Raw genomic sequence first — 17,302 nt, forward strand, 5'->3', positions numbered from 1 at the left:
ATGAACACTACCTCAAGATTTTTTTTTGCACTATTTATCTATTTTGTTATTTATAGTAATTTTATGTTTTTGCATTTAACAGAGGCTGTAAAGCAACTAACGTCTCTACATATTAGGCTGTGATAATAAACCTGATTCTGACTCTGAGATGATAGTCTAACAAATGAAGGTTTTATTCCTCAAACCAATATCTTATCACTGTATAGACACATTACCCATTCTGCTGGTATAATAATGACCGACATATCATTTCACATCATGAATTTACAAAACAAATGATTGAACTGATTCAAAACTAGTACTTTAGTTTTAAGAGGAAGTAAGGCCAAATGCAAAATGAATGTATGTTCCAAATGACACAGGATTTCAAAAATACTTTTACTCTGGTGCTTAAAAAGTGTGAATGATGAAATCTGAAATAAAAATAGAAAATAGTGAATACATGGTACTTTGATGTTATAGTGTTGCCGAGCTTGGCAATTAGCTTGCAGACATTTTATCACCAGTCGAGGCGACATCCTCAGTGCACAGTTGTTGGAGTTTCTCTCTGGGAGTGCGTGCGTTTATATAGACACCCATTCGCTTGCCTCAGTCCTGATTGGCTACCCCTTCAGTTTACTCTTGTAAACCGTAGCGGTAGCCAATCAAGACTGAGGCAAGTCAACAGGGGGCTATATAAACCTGCGCACTCCCGGAGAGAAACTCCAACAACTGCGCACCGAGGGTATCACCTCGACTAATGACACGTCTGAAAGCTATTTGCCAAGCTCGGCAAACACTGCAACATCAAATGCCTCAACGCGAGTTACCAATATTCACCGCCATTTTACATGATATTTTAGGCAGTATTCACGGAGGGGAAACAAGGATGAACAATACAGACATGGTCATTCAAGAAAATATACAGCAGTTTAGTTTTGCATCTGTGCTGACCAACCTTGTCCAAAATGGAGATGTAAACCAGCTTTCATATTCTATGCATTGAGATTAAATTGAGTTTGTTAATATTAATGCTTAAGAAAAATCATGAAATGGTCTGGTAGAAAAAAAAGTTGAAAATATACAATTCTAATTCACAGTTATTTCCAAATTAGTATTAACGTGTTCCCAGTTAAAACTATCAATTTTCTTTACACAATACTTGTGGTTTTTGTTTCATTTCAACATTCGTAGTCGAGACAAATCAATATTGATCATTACCAGACACTAGTCTCAACCCATGAGGGACACAGACTATCACAATATAAGTGCCTTCACAGGCAGAAATCAATTTGCTATGTCAATTTATGTAATTAAACAATGAGGTATGGATACACTCACAGAACTAATGAATTTAACATGCACACGGGTTTCCTTCGAGAAATCTAAAGGGTTTTAATCAATATTTCTAAAAAAGAAATTGTTTCTATTTTCAGTGTATAATACCATGGTCTACAGCAGGAGCAGATAAGTTAGCATTAACTTATGCAATAGCTTTTCTGGTCCCCTTTTGTTTATCAAAGGTTAGTACAGTATACACAAGATGCTACCACAGACACATGACTTTGCATTACAGATGCCACCATGTTAGTCAGCAGTTTAATCAAATTATCCCTGAAATAATGCTAATTGGAATCAGTTAAACATCTTCATAGCCATTAACCCAAAATAATAGTTTCATCTACATGAGTGATTAGAAGACAGAAAGAGGAGGAAAACTAGAATTGAAAAGGAGCAAATCGATGAGCCTGTTATTGTGAAGGATTGTGGAATGGATGTGAAAAAAAACAGCATCAGAAATAAAGCAAATTTGCCAAAAAATTAAAGCTCTTTTACTATTAAACATCAGCTGAAATTTGGCCCCTGATCAAACTTCTTTTGGATGAGTATCTCCATGTAAAAATAAGTTATCTATTTCAAAGTTGAAAAGTTCAAAGAACATTTATTATTAAAGTATGTATACCATATACAACCTTGATTTTCGTCTTTCTGCAGTCAGCCACAAAACAAAGAAATACAATAGTGCCCACACAACAAAGGCTGTCAAATATCTGTAACCCTAGTGGCTTAATCTAGAGGAAGACAGCCCCCGGCCCAGCCAAACTTAAGAAATCTTGTTTGGGTGGTTGCTACATGATGTATTCCCCTGTTACAAATCAGTACCATGAAATAACCAACAGTACACAATATGCAATTAAACGGTTGAGCTTTATAATTCTTTATTTGACTATATGGTTAGTAAAGAAACAAAAAAGGGGAAGGACCCATTCTCATGAAACAGTCTAATGCGCAACGTTGGAGCTCACGGTTCTGTCCATTCGTTCCCCGTCCACCTCTTCTGAGCATAGCTGACTCTCGGATCCTTGCTCCAAGTCCATTCCATCTGGCGGTCTACCAATTCTCTCCATTTGCGTCTTCTCTCTTCACCTCTCCCTGACAAAAGACTGCGAAATCCTTTCTCTCAGACCCACAAGAAAGAGCAACGTGCCTCTCATCAGATGGCACACATTCCAAAGCCTCCGTTATCTCTAGTCATAACCCAAACATTGCTGCTACAGAGAAGCCATTACGTCAGCAGTGAAACATTAGAGAGGCCATTACATCAGCAGTGAAATCTTACAGCACGTTACACATCCAAATTGTGAAAAAAAACAAAACACACCAACAATAAAAAAGTAAACAAATAACACACAGAACATGAATGATAGAGTCTTCAAAAGCCAGTCCACAGCCACAGAGCCAGTTTTGATGGCTGCAGGCCACAGACATGGAGTCAGTTCAGTGTTGAGGTGAATGCCGATGGGTAGGCCACAGCTGCAGTTACTTCAGCGCTCAGGTGGGCTGAACATCGGTTTGTCCTCCATCCTTGTCCTCAACACCTTGATCGTTTTAATCTGGCGCAGCGCTTAAATCAGTTAAACATCAGTTCATTTTTTGCTCTCGGCCTGGGCCCCATCGCTTCAATCAGGCCCAAAATCCGCTCCTGTAATAGCCCAGCAAATAAAGCAAATTTGGAATTTGCTTTAAATTTTAATGCTGTTAGCTTATCCTAATGGAATGCCTTAATGGAATTATCCTAAATGGAATGTTAACAACAGACAATCCATTAAAGGAATAACACAGAAATACACATAATTCAGAAAAAAAAATTCTGTTCTACTTATTTCTTTATAAGTGGACGAGGTTCTGACAGAGCCTGTAAATAAAACCTTAATTTCTGTGCAAGAAAACGTAACGAGATTTTTCCCTAGAGTAATTGAATTGCATGAATTTCCTCACCGAACCCTGTTGCACCCTCACTGCTGAACGAATCCATCGTGCTCCTCTTGACAACTGATGACAGCAATCTGTCTCACAAGTTACCTTTAAAAGCATGCAGTTGTGCACAGAACCTGTGGCACACTGGTGCGGCAGATAGTGCTGCTGTCCCAAGGTTCCAGTGAGCTACGTTCTAATCTGACCTCTGGTGCTGTCTGTATGGAGTTTGCATGATTGTGTGGGTTTCTTCCGAGTGCACTGGTTACTCCCGTATCTCAAAAGAAGTTTACTTGACCGCTGCTTATACCTTGTATTTCATAAATGGATGGTAGGCAAATTATGGGGAGTAGCTTGTATAGGCATGTAAAAGAAATCAAGCTACAGGGGAATGCAGACATCCCACCTCTCCCGGAAGTTCCGGGAGTCTTCCGCAAATTGATAGTGGCTCCCTGATGACCGCAAATTATATACAATGTCCCGGAAATTGATTTTTTTGAGAGCGAGCATGAGACAGTGCGCGAGAGAGAGTGAGCGCAAGAGCAAGAAAGCAAGCGCGAGAGCGAGTGACAAGAGAGAGCGAGACAGTGCACGTGAGAGAGAGCGAGCGAGAGAGAGAGAGAGAGCGAGAGTGAGAAAGCAAGCGCCGAGAGCGAGAGAGAGAGAGAACGAGAGCGAGAAAGCAAGCACGAGAGAGCAAGAGAGAGCGAGAGCGAGAGCCGGAAAATGAGCGCGAGAGAGCGAGAGAGTTCCAAAAACAGAAAATATGAAACGTACATCACCCCAGACTACACTAAAGTGTACCCCTGCCTAATAGGGGTCAAAAATAATGACAGTGTTGCTCGCTGCACTGTTTGCAACAGTGACTTTTCTATTGCCCATGGTGGGTTAAGACTGTATAAGACATGTTGATGTGAGTTTAACAGGTGTCATTCATTCATTAGAATAGCTAACATTATTTAAACTAGCTGGCTAGCTGCCAAGGAGCTACTCTACTGCAGACATCCCACCTCTCCTGGAAGTTCCGGGAGTCTCCCGCAAATTGATGGTGCTACCTCCCTGAAATGAGTTTTTGCAGGGTGAGGTGTCTGGGAATGGGATTGCAGAAAATGCTCTGAGATAGAATTAATCCATTTTGTCAATGTTATAGGAGAATAGAGTAGATTTAAACAGAACAAATCATGACGTAAATGCACACCTGGGGTTTAAATCAGCGGTCCCCAACCACCGGGCCGCGGACCGGTACCGGGCTGCAAAGCATGTGCAACTGGGCCATGGGCCGCGAGCCGCGAGGAAACGATATGAGTCAGCTGCACTTTTCCTCATTCCCTGTCACGCCCACTGTTGAACTTTAACGCACGCGAGGCCATCAGTGACCCAAGACGTGCAAAGGAATGGGTCCGTGACCCATTGGTGAATGCTTCCGGTGAATCATCCATGTCAGCGCGGGAAAAAGATCAACTCCTCAAGCTTGCAAATGACGGTGGGCTGAAAAGTATGTTTGACATAACATCTCTGCCGGCATTCTGGATCAAAGTCAAGGCTGAATATCCTGAGAGAGCCACAAAAGCACTGAAAACGTTGCTTCCATTTCCAACATCATATCGCTGTGAAGTGGAGTTTTCTGCGATGAATGCAACGAAAACTAAATTGTGGAATAGACTGGACATAAGGAACCCCCTTCGAGTATCGCTGTCTCCCATCACCCCTCCATGGGACCGTCTTGTTGCAGGAAAACAAGCCCAAGGCTCCCACTGATTCAGCGATATTGGTGTGTTGCAACAATTTTATATGTTCATACGAGGAAAATATGCGTTGTGTGTTTAATATCCAAACGTTACTTAAAATGTTATGATGCTATTGACTCATAAGTGACTTATAATTCAGTTGTCCCTAACCTCCGGGCTGCGAAGAATACAGCGGTGGCCAGAACGCACCCAGCACATCTTTAAGAAAAAAACCGAAATAAACAAGCTAATTGATTAGGTGCTGCCCGGCACATAAATGTCGGCCCAGATCAGAGGCGATGCAATCGGCAATTAGAGCATTGGCAAAAATCGGCATCTTAAAGATGTGCTGGGTACGTTCCGGCCACCGCTGTACCGCTGCATTCTTCACGGCAATGAATCGGTCCGTGGCCCGGAGGCTTGGGACCACTGTTATAATTGACTTATCACTATATTCATGCGAGGAAAATATGTACTGTGTGTTTAATATTAAATTCATTAGATAAACCCCTTTAGAAACGAAATTGAGTGTATTAGCCACTTATAAGTGACCTATCACCTATATTCCGGTTGTGATTAACACCCACCCCCCGCCCCCCCACGTCCGCAAGAATATTGTTAATATTAAACCAGTCCGCGATGCAAAAAAGGTTGGGGACCCCTGGTTTAAATCATCAGTTGTATACAGGTTTTAGTGAAACATGATAGCGTTCTCACATCATCATAGTTCAGGCAAAACCTGACTCTCGCTTGAAGGTACATAAGGTGGGACAGTGATATCTCGGTTGGGTTGTGGGCCCAACTAATGGTTCCCAAGTGGACAATATTGACAACTCCCTGAGAACAATGGGAGTTTCTATGGGACAACAGAGATAAAGGGGTGGTGGTGGGGGGGGGCACTCAGTACCAAGGAGGCAGTTGAGGGATTACAGGCTTAAGTTAAGAAATGAATTACTTATTATAATCATTTGATTCTCAGTGCCTCATAATTGATTACAATGATCTCTTGCTAACCCACCTTTCTCTTAGACTTTGCTTGAAGCATATTATAGGTGTTTAAAAGCAATGGGATACTTCTGTATTTGGCATATCATGAGAAATCTGGACTGAAGATATCATGTTATTTCCAGGCCTGGCCCATGCATTACTGTCATTCACTACTGTAGTGCAGCGTTAACTAGTACAATTCCCACACTATAATCACACAGTTACACAATTCCTATGAATTACGGTAGGCGCTCAATGGGGTAAAGTTCAGAATTTGCCCTTACAAATGGTCTTGACTGCATTTCTGTAGCCCACAGCCCAAGCGAGATATCGTTGCCTCCCTGTAAGCAGGGAGTCAGTTTGCCTGAGCTATGATGATGTCATAATTTTCCGCTTTATTGACTGCAGTATTGGAGGCTGGAATAAAACAATACGCAATTGACCGTGGGTCGTTAATCTACAATGAAAATGGCAGAAGCAGAACAAAACAAAAAAGAAGTGTAGACAGTATAGTGTGGTGTATCTGAAATGTGGATTTATACCAGCACCAAGCAACCAACAGCAGCCAATGTGTCTGTTGTGTGAAAAAGCTTTTTCAAACAAGACAATGAAATTTGGCTCCCTGAACATTTGAAGAGAATACATTCTGATAAGCAAACAAAAACTTGGCTTATTTCCAGTCACTTTGTGAAAACTTTCAGAAACAAAAAACTTCAAAACATGTTTGCCAGTAATTCACAACAAAACAGTGATGGTTTGCATGCTTCATGCAACATTTCATTGCTCATTGCTAAATCTGGAAAGCCTCATACAACTGAAGAAGAACTAATCCCATTATGATAGTAACCTCCCTGTTTGCTGGAGAAATTGTAGAAATCAAAATGCAAACCATTATCATATTTTCTGGGAATGACCCATTGTCAAAGATTATTGACGTGGGATACACAATGCCCTACAAGACATTGTGGCGACCCACTTTCTAGCGCACACAAACCGGCCCACATTACCTCCGACAGGGGCGCCCAGTTCACCTCCAGCCTGTGGTCGGCCATGGCCAACCTTTTAGGATCGCAGCTACACCACACAACTGCCTACCACCCACAGTCGAACGGACTAGTGGAGCGTTTCCACCGTCACCTCCCGCCTGGAGGGGCCTAACTGGGTGGACGAACTTCCCTGGGTCCTGCTCGGAATCCGCACGGCGCCCAAGGAGGATCTGCACACCTCGTCGGCCGAGTTGGTGTACGGCATACCAGCCCCAAGGGGGCAAGAGGAAGAACCCACAGCAGTCCTGGACAGACTACGTGAGAGGTTCGGTAACCTGGCCCCCATCCCCACTTCACAGCACGGACAGAGCCTGATCTGCGTACCCAGAGACCTGCAGAACTGTAAGTTTCTTTTTGTACGACGGGGCGGACACTGGGCACCGCTACAGCGGCCCTACGAGGGGCCGTTTAAGGTGACCAGGAACAACGGGTCCACGTTCGTGCTAGACATTGGGGGGAGAGAGGAGGTTTTCACGGTGGACCGACTCAAACCGGCCCATGTGGACTTGGCACAGCCGGTCCAGGCTCAGGCACTGCGGCGCAGGGGCAGACCTCCCAAACAGAGGCCGATCCAGACTGTGGACATTGGGGGAGGTATCGCCGGTTCTGGGGGAGGGGGTTATGTGGCGACCCACTTTCTAGCGCACACGAACCGGCTCACAACAGCGCACGCAGGCAGAGGGCCGGCACCAGAAAGGGCGCCAGGCCATCTTCACCAGCAGGGGGAAAATCTCGCGCGTGGAAAGGGTCTGGGAATATGCATTCCCCACAGCAATCCCGCCCCAGGGAGGGCGGGAATGGAAAGGCTTTAAAAGCAGGCCGCGAAGTTTGAATAAATCTCTTTCATCGCAACTCTAACTCACCGACTCCGTGTGGTTATTCTAGCGCTGTGTGTAGCACACAGCTACAACATCTTTAAATGTGAAATATCCTTAGAAAGTAGGACCATATATTTTGCGTATGTACCTCAAGAATAGTTGAAAAGAGATAAATATTTAATGAATATACTGCTGGTGGCTGGTAAAAAGACCCCTACCAGGAAATGGTTATCACAGGAGAGCCCAACTTTAAATGTATGGATGGAAATTACAATGGACATTTACAAAATGGAGAAGGTAACAGCATCTGTTAATCATAAGCTGGAACAGTTTGATTCACACTGGGAAAAATGGTTTAACTACATAACACCTCATAGGCCTAATTTTATTCTCACAAGTTAATGAATATGTTGTAAAAAAAGATCACGCTCTACTCTGTACATAGTTTTCTTCTTTTGATTGTTCTTTCTTTCCTCTCCTTTTTATAAGTGTATACCTCAGATAAATATTATGTGGAGATTTGTGACAAATATGACTATATGATATATATGTACAGTATCTGAAATACATCCTATGGAAAGTTTTGTTTGATGATGAACTTCAACAAAAAATAAATTACAAAAAAAAACAACTGAAGAAGAACTGACTCTGTCAGCAGTAAGGGATGTTCTGAGCAGGGTTTGCATGTCACCAGATCAAATAATTAAAGCAATTCCATTCAGCAAAAACTCTTGTTCAAAGACAAATAGATGAAATGTGGAAGTCACATTGTGCAACATACTTAGGACAACAGAACTTGCTCGGCATTTGGATGAGTCAATTTTGCCAGGCAAAAAATCTTGGCTTTTTTGTGGTAAATTGGATCAGTAAATTTCTCAATGACATCAACATTAGGGGCTTAGTGGACATTGAGGAAGGTTATCAAAGATTTCAGCGGGATCTGGTCCAGCTGGAAAAATGGGCTGAAAAATTGCAGACGGAATTTAATTCAGACAAGTGTGAGATGTTGACCTTTAGGAGGACCAACCAGGCGAAGACGTACACAGTGAATGGTAGGGCATTGAGAAGTGAGATAGAACAAAGAGTTCTGGGAATGCAGATCCATAATTCCTTGAAAGTGGAGTCACAGGTAGATAGGGTTGTAAAGAGAGCTTTTGGCACATTGGCCTTCATAAATCAAAGTACTGAGTACACGAATTGGGATGTTATGTTAAAGTTATATAAAAGTTTGGTGAGGCCAAATGTTGTGAGCAGCTCTGGCCACCTATCTACAGGAAAGATATCGATACGATAGAAAGAGTACAGAGAAAATGTACAATGATGTTGCTGGGACTACAAAACCTGAGTTATAGGGGAATGTTCTACAGGTTAAGACTTTATTCCCTGAATCATAGGAGAATGAGGGGAGCTTTGACGAAGGTTTACAAAATTTTGAAGGGTATAGATAGGGTACAGGCAAGCAGGATTTTTCCCACTGAGGTTGGCTGAGACTAGAGCTACAAACCATAGGTTAAGAGTGAAAAATGAAATACTTAAGGGGAATCCGAGGGGGAACATCTTCACTCAGAGGGTGGTGCGGGTGTGTCAACTCATTCCCCGGTGTGACGTTTCAGAGGATCTGTCCTGGGTTCAGCACATAAATGCCATTACAAAGAAAGCAGAGCAGTGACTCTCTTTGAAGTTTGCAAAGATTTGGCATGTCATCTAAAACTTTGACAAACTTCTAAGATGTGTGGCTTACAGCATATTGCATCACAGCCTGGTATAGAGACACCAACACCCTGAAAGGGTAAAGTAATGGATTCAGCCCAGTCCATTGCAATGAGGACCACCACACCTTTCAGCACATCTGTATGGAGTGCTGTTGCAGGAAAGCAGCGTCCATAATCAGGGACCCTCAACATCTTGCTACTGTCATTAGGAAGGAGCCACAGGAGTCTCAGGACCCACACTACCAGGTTCAGGACCGTCAGGTTCTTGAACCAAAGGAGGTCCCTTCACTTAACCCAACACTGAACTGCTCCCACAACCTAATGGTTCACCTGCAAGGACTCTTCATCTCACATTCTTGATATTTATTTATTGTTTTTTTTTCACTTTTTTTTCTTTTTGTATTTGCAGTTTGTTGTCTTTTGCACACTGGTTGCTTGTTTTATTACGTATGGTCTTTCATTGATTCCATTGTGGATCTCTGCATTTATTGTGAATGCCCACGAGAAAATGAATCTCAGGTTTGTATATGTACTTTGATGATAAACTTACTTTGGACTCCGAAGTGGTGGATGCAGGTTTGACTGCAACATTTAAGAGAAGTCTGAATAGGTACACGGATGTAAGAGGTATGGAAGGCTATTGTCCCTGTGCAGGTTGATGGGGTTACACAGCACAATGGAGTGGATGGGCAAAATGCCTGCACCTGCACTGTAATGCTCTACGACACTCTGACTCTAAAATCCTGATGAAATGCTTACTCAGTTGGAGAGCTGGGCTGATGAGAGTTAGATGTCACTTAAGATCAGGACTCAACTTACACGTGTTAAATCATCAGCAGGCACATTACTGCCAATGATGAACTTCAGTAGTGCAGAGAAACATGGCCAAGAATTAATAACCAGATGCATGTCTCTAAAGTGATCAATACTGTTAAGATAAATATTGGTCAAGACAGCACGACAATTCCCCTGTTTTTCTTGGAGCTGTGTCAGTCAATCTTTTGCATCCATCTAACTTGGGAAGATGGAATCTCAGCTTAACATGTAAACTGATGGATAGCCCCACAACAGAGCCACACTTTCTCAGCAATGTCCTGAGAAAGATATGGGGCCAGATTTCTGGATGGTACTCGAAGCCATGACTGTCAGACGCAGGAGGTATTCAGAATCGGAATGAAGGTTTATTATCATTGACACGTGTCATGAAATTTGTTGTTATGCAGCAGCAGTACAATGCAATACATAATAACAAAACTGAACTACCATAAATATATATACATATATATTTCAAAAAAGTTGAATGAGTAGTGCAAAAAGAGGAGGAAAAAAAGTAGTGAGGTAGTATTCATGGGTTCAATGTCCATTTAGGAATCGGATGGTAGAAGGGAAGAAGCTGTTCCTGAATCACTGAGTGTGTGCCTTCAGGCTCCTGTACCTCCTCACTGATGGTAGCAATGAGAAGAGGGCACGTCCTGGGTGATGGGGGTCCTTAATGATGGATGCTGCATTTTTGAAGATATCCTGGATTATGAGTTCTCACTAAATCTGGTTGCACACCCATTTTAAAGTGGATGAAAAAAATTGAAGAGATTTGGAAAAGATAGGTGATATACTGATTGATTAACTGGCATAATGTCATGGCAATTCATTTCCTGTCAATGGTACTAAGTGTACTGCACATGTAGATCAGCATGTTACACTTTGACTTTGAAATTCATGGCACTGACTACCATGGATTGAGTTTCTGAGGCAGAGGAAAAAATACCGACAACTACCCAGCGCAGGTGTTCCCAACTTAGGATCCACGGATCCCTGGCTTAATGATATTGGACCAAGTTTGGAAACTCCTGATCTGGAGTATTTAGTGTTGTTAGACATTGAACAAATGAAGGAAATAGATTTGGAGGTGACTGGTGGACAGGTGATTGAAGACATCATATCCAAGGTACTGGAAATAAAAAGAGTAAAATAATAATAGACTTTATAACAAGGGAATAACAATGTAAAGAAATTCCGGGTTAGAGCATTTTCAGTGTGTGCTGGGTTAACCCTTTTTGAGGAAAGTTGTGAGAAGCCATGCCTCCTCAGACTTTACTAGCATAGAAGAGCAAGTATAGGGGTTGGAGGAGCTGGAGAGGATATTGCCGAAGAGAAGAGTACTGGGGCCTGGGCAGGAGACCTGATTAGAGGGAAGGGAGTGAGTGCTAGGGGAGATAGGGATGATGATAAATGCACAGTGAGATGATCAGGGTAGAGCTGAGGAGTGGGGAGGGTGGAGATGAAATCAGGGGGTTAGAGAGATAAATGCAAGCGAAGAGGCAAAGATTGTTGGCAGCAGGCAGGCTGGTGATTGATGTGATGGACACAGGAGAAGTTAAATCAGTGAGGGGCTGGGCAAAGAGTATGGTGGGGAGATCCATGGGGCCATGGAGGAGATCAAAACTGAGTGGAAACCATTCACAGCAGGGTGGGAGATGCTGGTACAATGTGGGATGTGAATGCGCCAGTCACTGAGGATGACAATACAGTCAGAGAGATACAGCATGGAAACAGGCTTTTCATTGTACTGAGTTTGTGCCAATTTACAACCATCTCTTTAAACTACTTCATAATAATCTTCCCCACATCCTTGCAAGATGAGGACAGAAAATTTTGAACCCTGCCTTGAACAGAGATTACATGAACTCATGATTTAATTTCTCCATTTCCCACAAGGGTATTTACCTAAAATGTAAAAAAAAATGATGCAGAGATTGGTGAATACATGGAATAAATTGCCTGAGAAGGTGAGGGTGACTGTGATGGGATAGATTTTACTTGCTGATAGCAATGAATTGGATATTACTCAGGAAGAAAAAAAAATCAATGGAAAGTATGTTAAAGGCATTGTGGAATATAGCATTATTCGATTATTCCAATGGCCTTCAGTAACTTTGCACATTCCATATTTTTATAGATGTAAAATTATTCTTAAAGGAACCAAAGTCTTTTCAATGCCTTTGACAGAGCACGTTAACATCAGCCAAGCTCTTTCTTCTAATGGAGGTGTTAATTAGTTTAGAGTAAACCAGTTAATAGCACGGGTAAAAGAACAGAAGAGAAAGGAAATTGATACAACTGCTTTAGGCATCTGCACAATTACATTACGGACAGCCTTTCATTTCTCCTTCCATACATTATGAGTGGGAAAAAACGATGACTCATCTATTGCAGCGATCAAACTGATATGAAAAATCCATCTGGTTAAATGCATCAGGGGCCCATTCTGAATTACCAGTTCAAGCACTCGTGAAAGACACATTGGCATTCTCCCAACATTTGCAATGTAATGTATTATAATATTCTGCAGGAAAAAGTCTCTTTTTTGGCTTCATAAGTCAGAGATAAATCATGATACTATTACTTAAATGTCAACTTACTTCACTGATGCAGTATCTATCGGCACCACTGTGAAAATGGTGAAGGCCTTTTGGAAGATTTTCTTTCTGACACCTGTCAATGAACAGCTCAAAGAATTGATTGATGAATTTTACAGAAAATGCACAGACTGTTGATCTGTTGGTAGGCTCCAAGGACTCCGGTTTACTTTGTACAAATACTGCAAAGAGTACATCCTCTTCAGCAGAAACCCCCAGTTGTTCAGCAAGGTCTGCACCCGGTTTGGCTACGTATGCAGCCTGAAGGATGTTGTACACTTCTATACTTGAGGACCTCTTTCTTCGCTTCTCACTGATTATACATTCCAGCGGCATTTCAACATAAGAGTTCAGGAAAGGATCTGAAGTGCACAGTCGAATAATTCTGGTGTGAAATGATTTAGACTGCAAACTTTCTCTTTGCACAGTTAAAAAGTACACGTAGTTCCCACTTTCAAAAGTGTAAAGATACTTAATTGGGTAGGTGTCCCTATACTGTGGAATAACATCCATATATGAATGTTCAGAGATGAACTGGAAGCCATCTTCGGATTCCTTTAACCTCCTTATAGATACTGAATGTAACCGGGAATACAGAGGAGCAGAACTCAATGTTGCACCGATGTACAAATTCACAAATCGATTGTTCTTCTTTATCAATACTTTTGTACCTAGGGGGCTGGCAATACAGTCTGGGTACATGTCATGGTTATTGTTGGCAAGTGAGTACATACACCGGGCATTGTTTGAAAAATTGGCAAGAGCATTTTCCTCGAGATTGTGAAGGAAACAAACGCCGTTCCTTGCGCTGCCACAGCTGATAAGTTGATCTCCATAGAACGTCTCGACCAGCAAAACCATGTTCGTATTGTTTCTCCACACAGACTCAGAGTGGTTTGCCATATCCTCACAGTTGTCACATGGTGAACAATTCAAGGATTCCAACACGGGGCCAGTTTTGAACTCAGAAATCTTTTCTAGGTTACTGTTCAGGACGTAGATCTTATTTGTTGCTCCCACATAGATGCGTTGTTTGTGGAGGACTGCGTTCTGTATGAAAGTTTCTGTGGTGAAGCTGGAAAGGCTGTACTGCATGTTCAAGTCCAACTCCACATCCTTTTTTGCATCCTCACAGTCTGCACTGCTCAGCTGAACCAAGCTCCCCAGAAGCATCAAGAGACCCCAATTTCCTGCTGGAAATCTCATGGCAGAATGTTTCATGAGCTGTAAGACAAAGAAGACTATTTAATACAAGGCATATGACAACTAATAACAGGGCAACTAACTGAATGTTATAATGCATGTATTGTTAACTTATAAGTAAATCTTTTTATGACATTGAAACAAATTACAAAAACTAGCAATTTTTTGATAATTAGGCCAGTTTATTTAATGCACAGATAATCTGTACATAAGTGGATTTGGCCCAGTACATCACGGGTAAAGCTCTCCCAATCACTGAGAACATCTATATGCAACGCTGTCATAGGAAAGCAGCATCCATCAACAGAGATCTGCACCACTGAGATAATGTTCTATTCTCGCTGCTGCCATCAGGTAGAGGGTATAAGAGTCTCAGGACTTGCACCACCAGGTTCAAGAACAGTTACAACCCCTCATTCACCAGGCTCTTTAATGGAGGATAACTGTACTCAATTGCCCCATCATTGAGATGTTTGTACAACCAATGATCTCACTTTAAGGACTCTTTATCTCATTATCTCTAATTCTTCTTATTTATTGCTATTTATTTATATGTTCATTTGCACGGTTTGTTGTCTTCTGCACTCTGGTTGATCTTTCATTGATCCTGTTATATTTATTACTCTAAATTTGCTGAATAGGCCCATAGGAAAATGAATCTCAGGATTGTATATGTACTTTGATAATAAATTTACTTCAAACTTTGATGTCTGGTCAGCAATCTGACGAGTAAGTGGGAGATCTTAGGGAAGGCATGGTGGGATTGTTAAGATGCTTAAGTAGAAGGAGAAAGATGCAACGAATTACCAATCCAGAGATTCCCACTGACTTCAGGTTGCCAACTGTCCCATATTAGCCAGGACATCCTGTATATTGGGCTAAATTGGTTTGTCCCATACGGAACCGCCCTTGTCCCGTATTCCCCCAGCTAAGGTAGAGCGTTCCTATGAAACCTTTCATGCCGAAATGGCGTAATGCAAAGAAGCAATTACCATTAATTTATATGGGAAAAATTTTTGAGCATTCCCAGACCTAAAAAAAGCCTACCAAATCATACCAAATAACACATAAAACCAAAAATAACACTAATATATGGTAAAAGCAGGAATGATATGATAAATACACAGCCTATATAAAGTAGAAATAATGTATGTACAGTGTAGTTTCACTTAATAGAATCGGGAAGATTAAGCCAAAACCGATTTGTAGAAAAAGATCCGCACGTACACGCATGCGCACGTCATGTATGTGCATGTCACACATGCGCACACAGGTGCCCGCGCAAGGCTTCATGGTCATGGTAGTCTTTCTCGGGGTAAACACAAGAATCCCGTATTTGACTGCTACTTTTGTCTCTTATTTGGGAGTGAGAAAGTTGGCCACCCGACTTCAGGTCCTTCCACTCCGTTCCTGCCCACTCAGTCATAATAACACACCACATAGGCTAAGGCCCACAGCATAACAAGCAATGCACAGTGATATTCAATTAAGAATCAGTAGCTTGGGAATGTAAGGTGATAAGATGATAGGAAAGAAAATATTTGGTATTTCCTCTGACTCAAGCAACAATTCATCAAATTCCCGAAGCTCAGTTATCAGCAGATACTTTAGTGGAAGTGTGAAAGGTTATGAACCTATTTAACAGTACCAGGTGGTATTTCAATATTGACAACCATAAATACATGGTAAATTCAAGTAGGGTTACACTGGGCAGTATATGACAGCAATTTTCTTCATGCTGAAGCAAGAATGTTGGGCCCAATCATGCCAGCATTCAGACATCCCCAGGAAACTCAGTCTTTGGTCTTGTCAGACTAACATAAATTCATGATCAACTGGATGGAAGGAGTTGCTACATCACTGCCACCAGAAAATTGCCAGTAAGAGGCCAGCAATATCATGAAGGATCCCACCCACCCTGCTTACGGACTGTTTGACACACTTCCATCAGGGAGGAGGCTACACAGCATCCACAACAAGACCACTAGGCTCACAATAAACTTCCCCCAAGCTGTCAGTCTGATCTACAGTTCCACCTACTAACCACCCCACCAGCCCCCACCACTATTACATCCACGTCAACCACTTTACTATTTCCTGTCAGAGCTAACTTATGTTCTGATCGTCCTGCAGCTAGCATCACTTTATGTACACCCAATCAGTCTATTTATATAAACTGATCTTATGTATATGGCCACACCCAAACAGTTACTTGTACATTGTGTTTTATAGGATTGCTTTTATATTTACTGTAAACATGAGAAAGTTTGCAGATGCTGGAAATCCAAAGCAACACATACAAAATGCTGGAAGAACCCAGCAGGTCAGGCAGCATCTATGGAAATGAATAGTCAACGTTTTGGGCCGAGACCCTTCTTCAGGACTGAATAGAAGTGGGAAGACACCAGAATAAAAAGGTGGTGAAGGGGAGGTGATAGGCAAGAGGTAAGAGGCTGGTGGGGGAATGGAGGGAAGAGGGAAAGGAATTTTTTTTTAAAGGAAGGGGAAATTAATATTCATTCCATCAGGTTGGAGACATAAGGTGATGCTCCTCCACCCTGAGATGTGACTCATCTTGGCACAAGGGGAGGTTATGGACCAACGTGTCGGAACGGGAAATGAAATTAACATGTTTGGCTAATGGGAAGTTCTGCTATTTATTGTGGTTTTTAGGCTTACTGTATATTTTTATGCTACGTTGGAACAAGAATCATTTCGTTCTCCCCCTACACTTCTATACTGAAGAATGACAATAAAAAATCTTGAATCAGTCACTCTACTTCATGGCTGGATTTCAAGTGGAATCCAGAATTGATACCCTATTTTGCTGGAAAATACAGCTCTCTGAACTTATGTTAATTAGAATAGGGAGTCATAGCTTGGGGATTTAGAGAGAAAAAAACACTGTGATTAAGTTATAGTATTTATTTTTACTCATTTAATTTGGCTCTAAAGTTTTTAATTCTTCAGCTCTGAGTTTTCATTAGAAATAAAAATTGTGTTGATCTTATGTTTGTTAACGGTACATATTAAATCATTTGCTCTATGCTTTGAAATGTCTACCACTTCACTTTCTATAGTAAAATAACTCATTACTGATGCTATTTCCCATAGTATTTGCTACAGGTAATAATGTCATTAATTACTTAAAATATAACT

At 41.7% G+C, this 17,302-nt stretch overlaps 1 protein-coding gene across 3 annotated transcripts in view; it reads right to left on the reverse strand.

The window, feature by feature from the left end:
* The window catches only part of met (MET proto-oncogene, receptor tyrosine kinase), a 163,384-nt gene that overhangs the window by 113,412 nt on the left and 32,670 nt on the right, over nucleotides 1–17,302 (reverse strand). For all 3 annotated transcript variants that reach the window (XM_072267599.1, XM_072267598.1, XM_072267597.1), the window contains exon 2: nucleotides 12,944–14,164. In XM_072267599.1, the coding sequence (XP_072123700.1) occupies nucleotides 12,944–14,161 (1,218 nt within the window). In that variant the 5' untranslated portion in view covers nucleotides 14,162–14,164. The remainder of the gene's footprint in view (nucleotides 1–12,943; nucleotides 14,165–17,302) is intronic.

The sequence above is a fragment of the Mobula birostris genome, chromosome 9 (assembly GCF_030028105.1).
Source record: "Mobula birostris isolate sMobBir1 chromosome 9, sMobBir1.hap1, whole genome shotgun sequence".
In the NCBI taxonomy this organism is placed as follows: Eukaryota; Metazoa; Chordata; class Chondrichthyes; order Myliobatiformes; family Myliobatidae; genus Mobula; species Mobula birostris.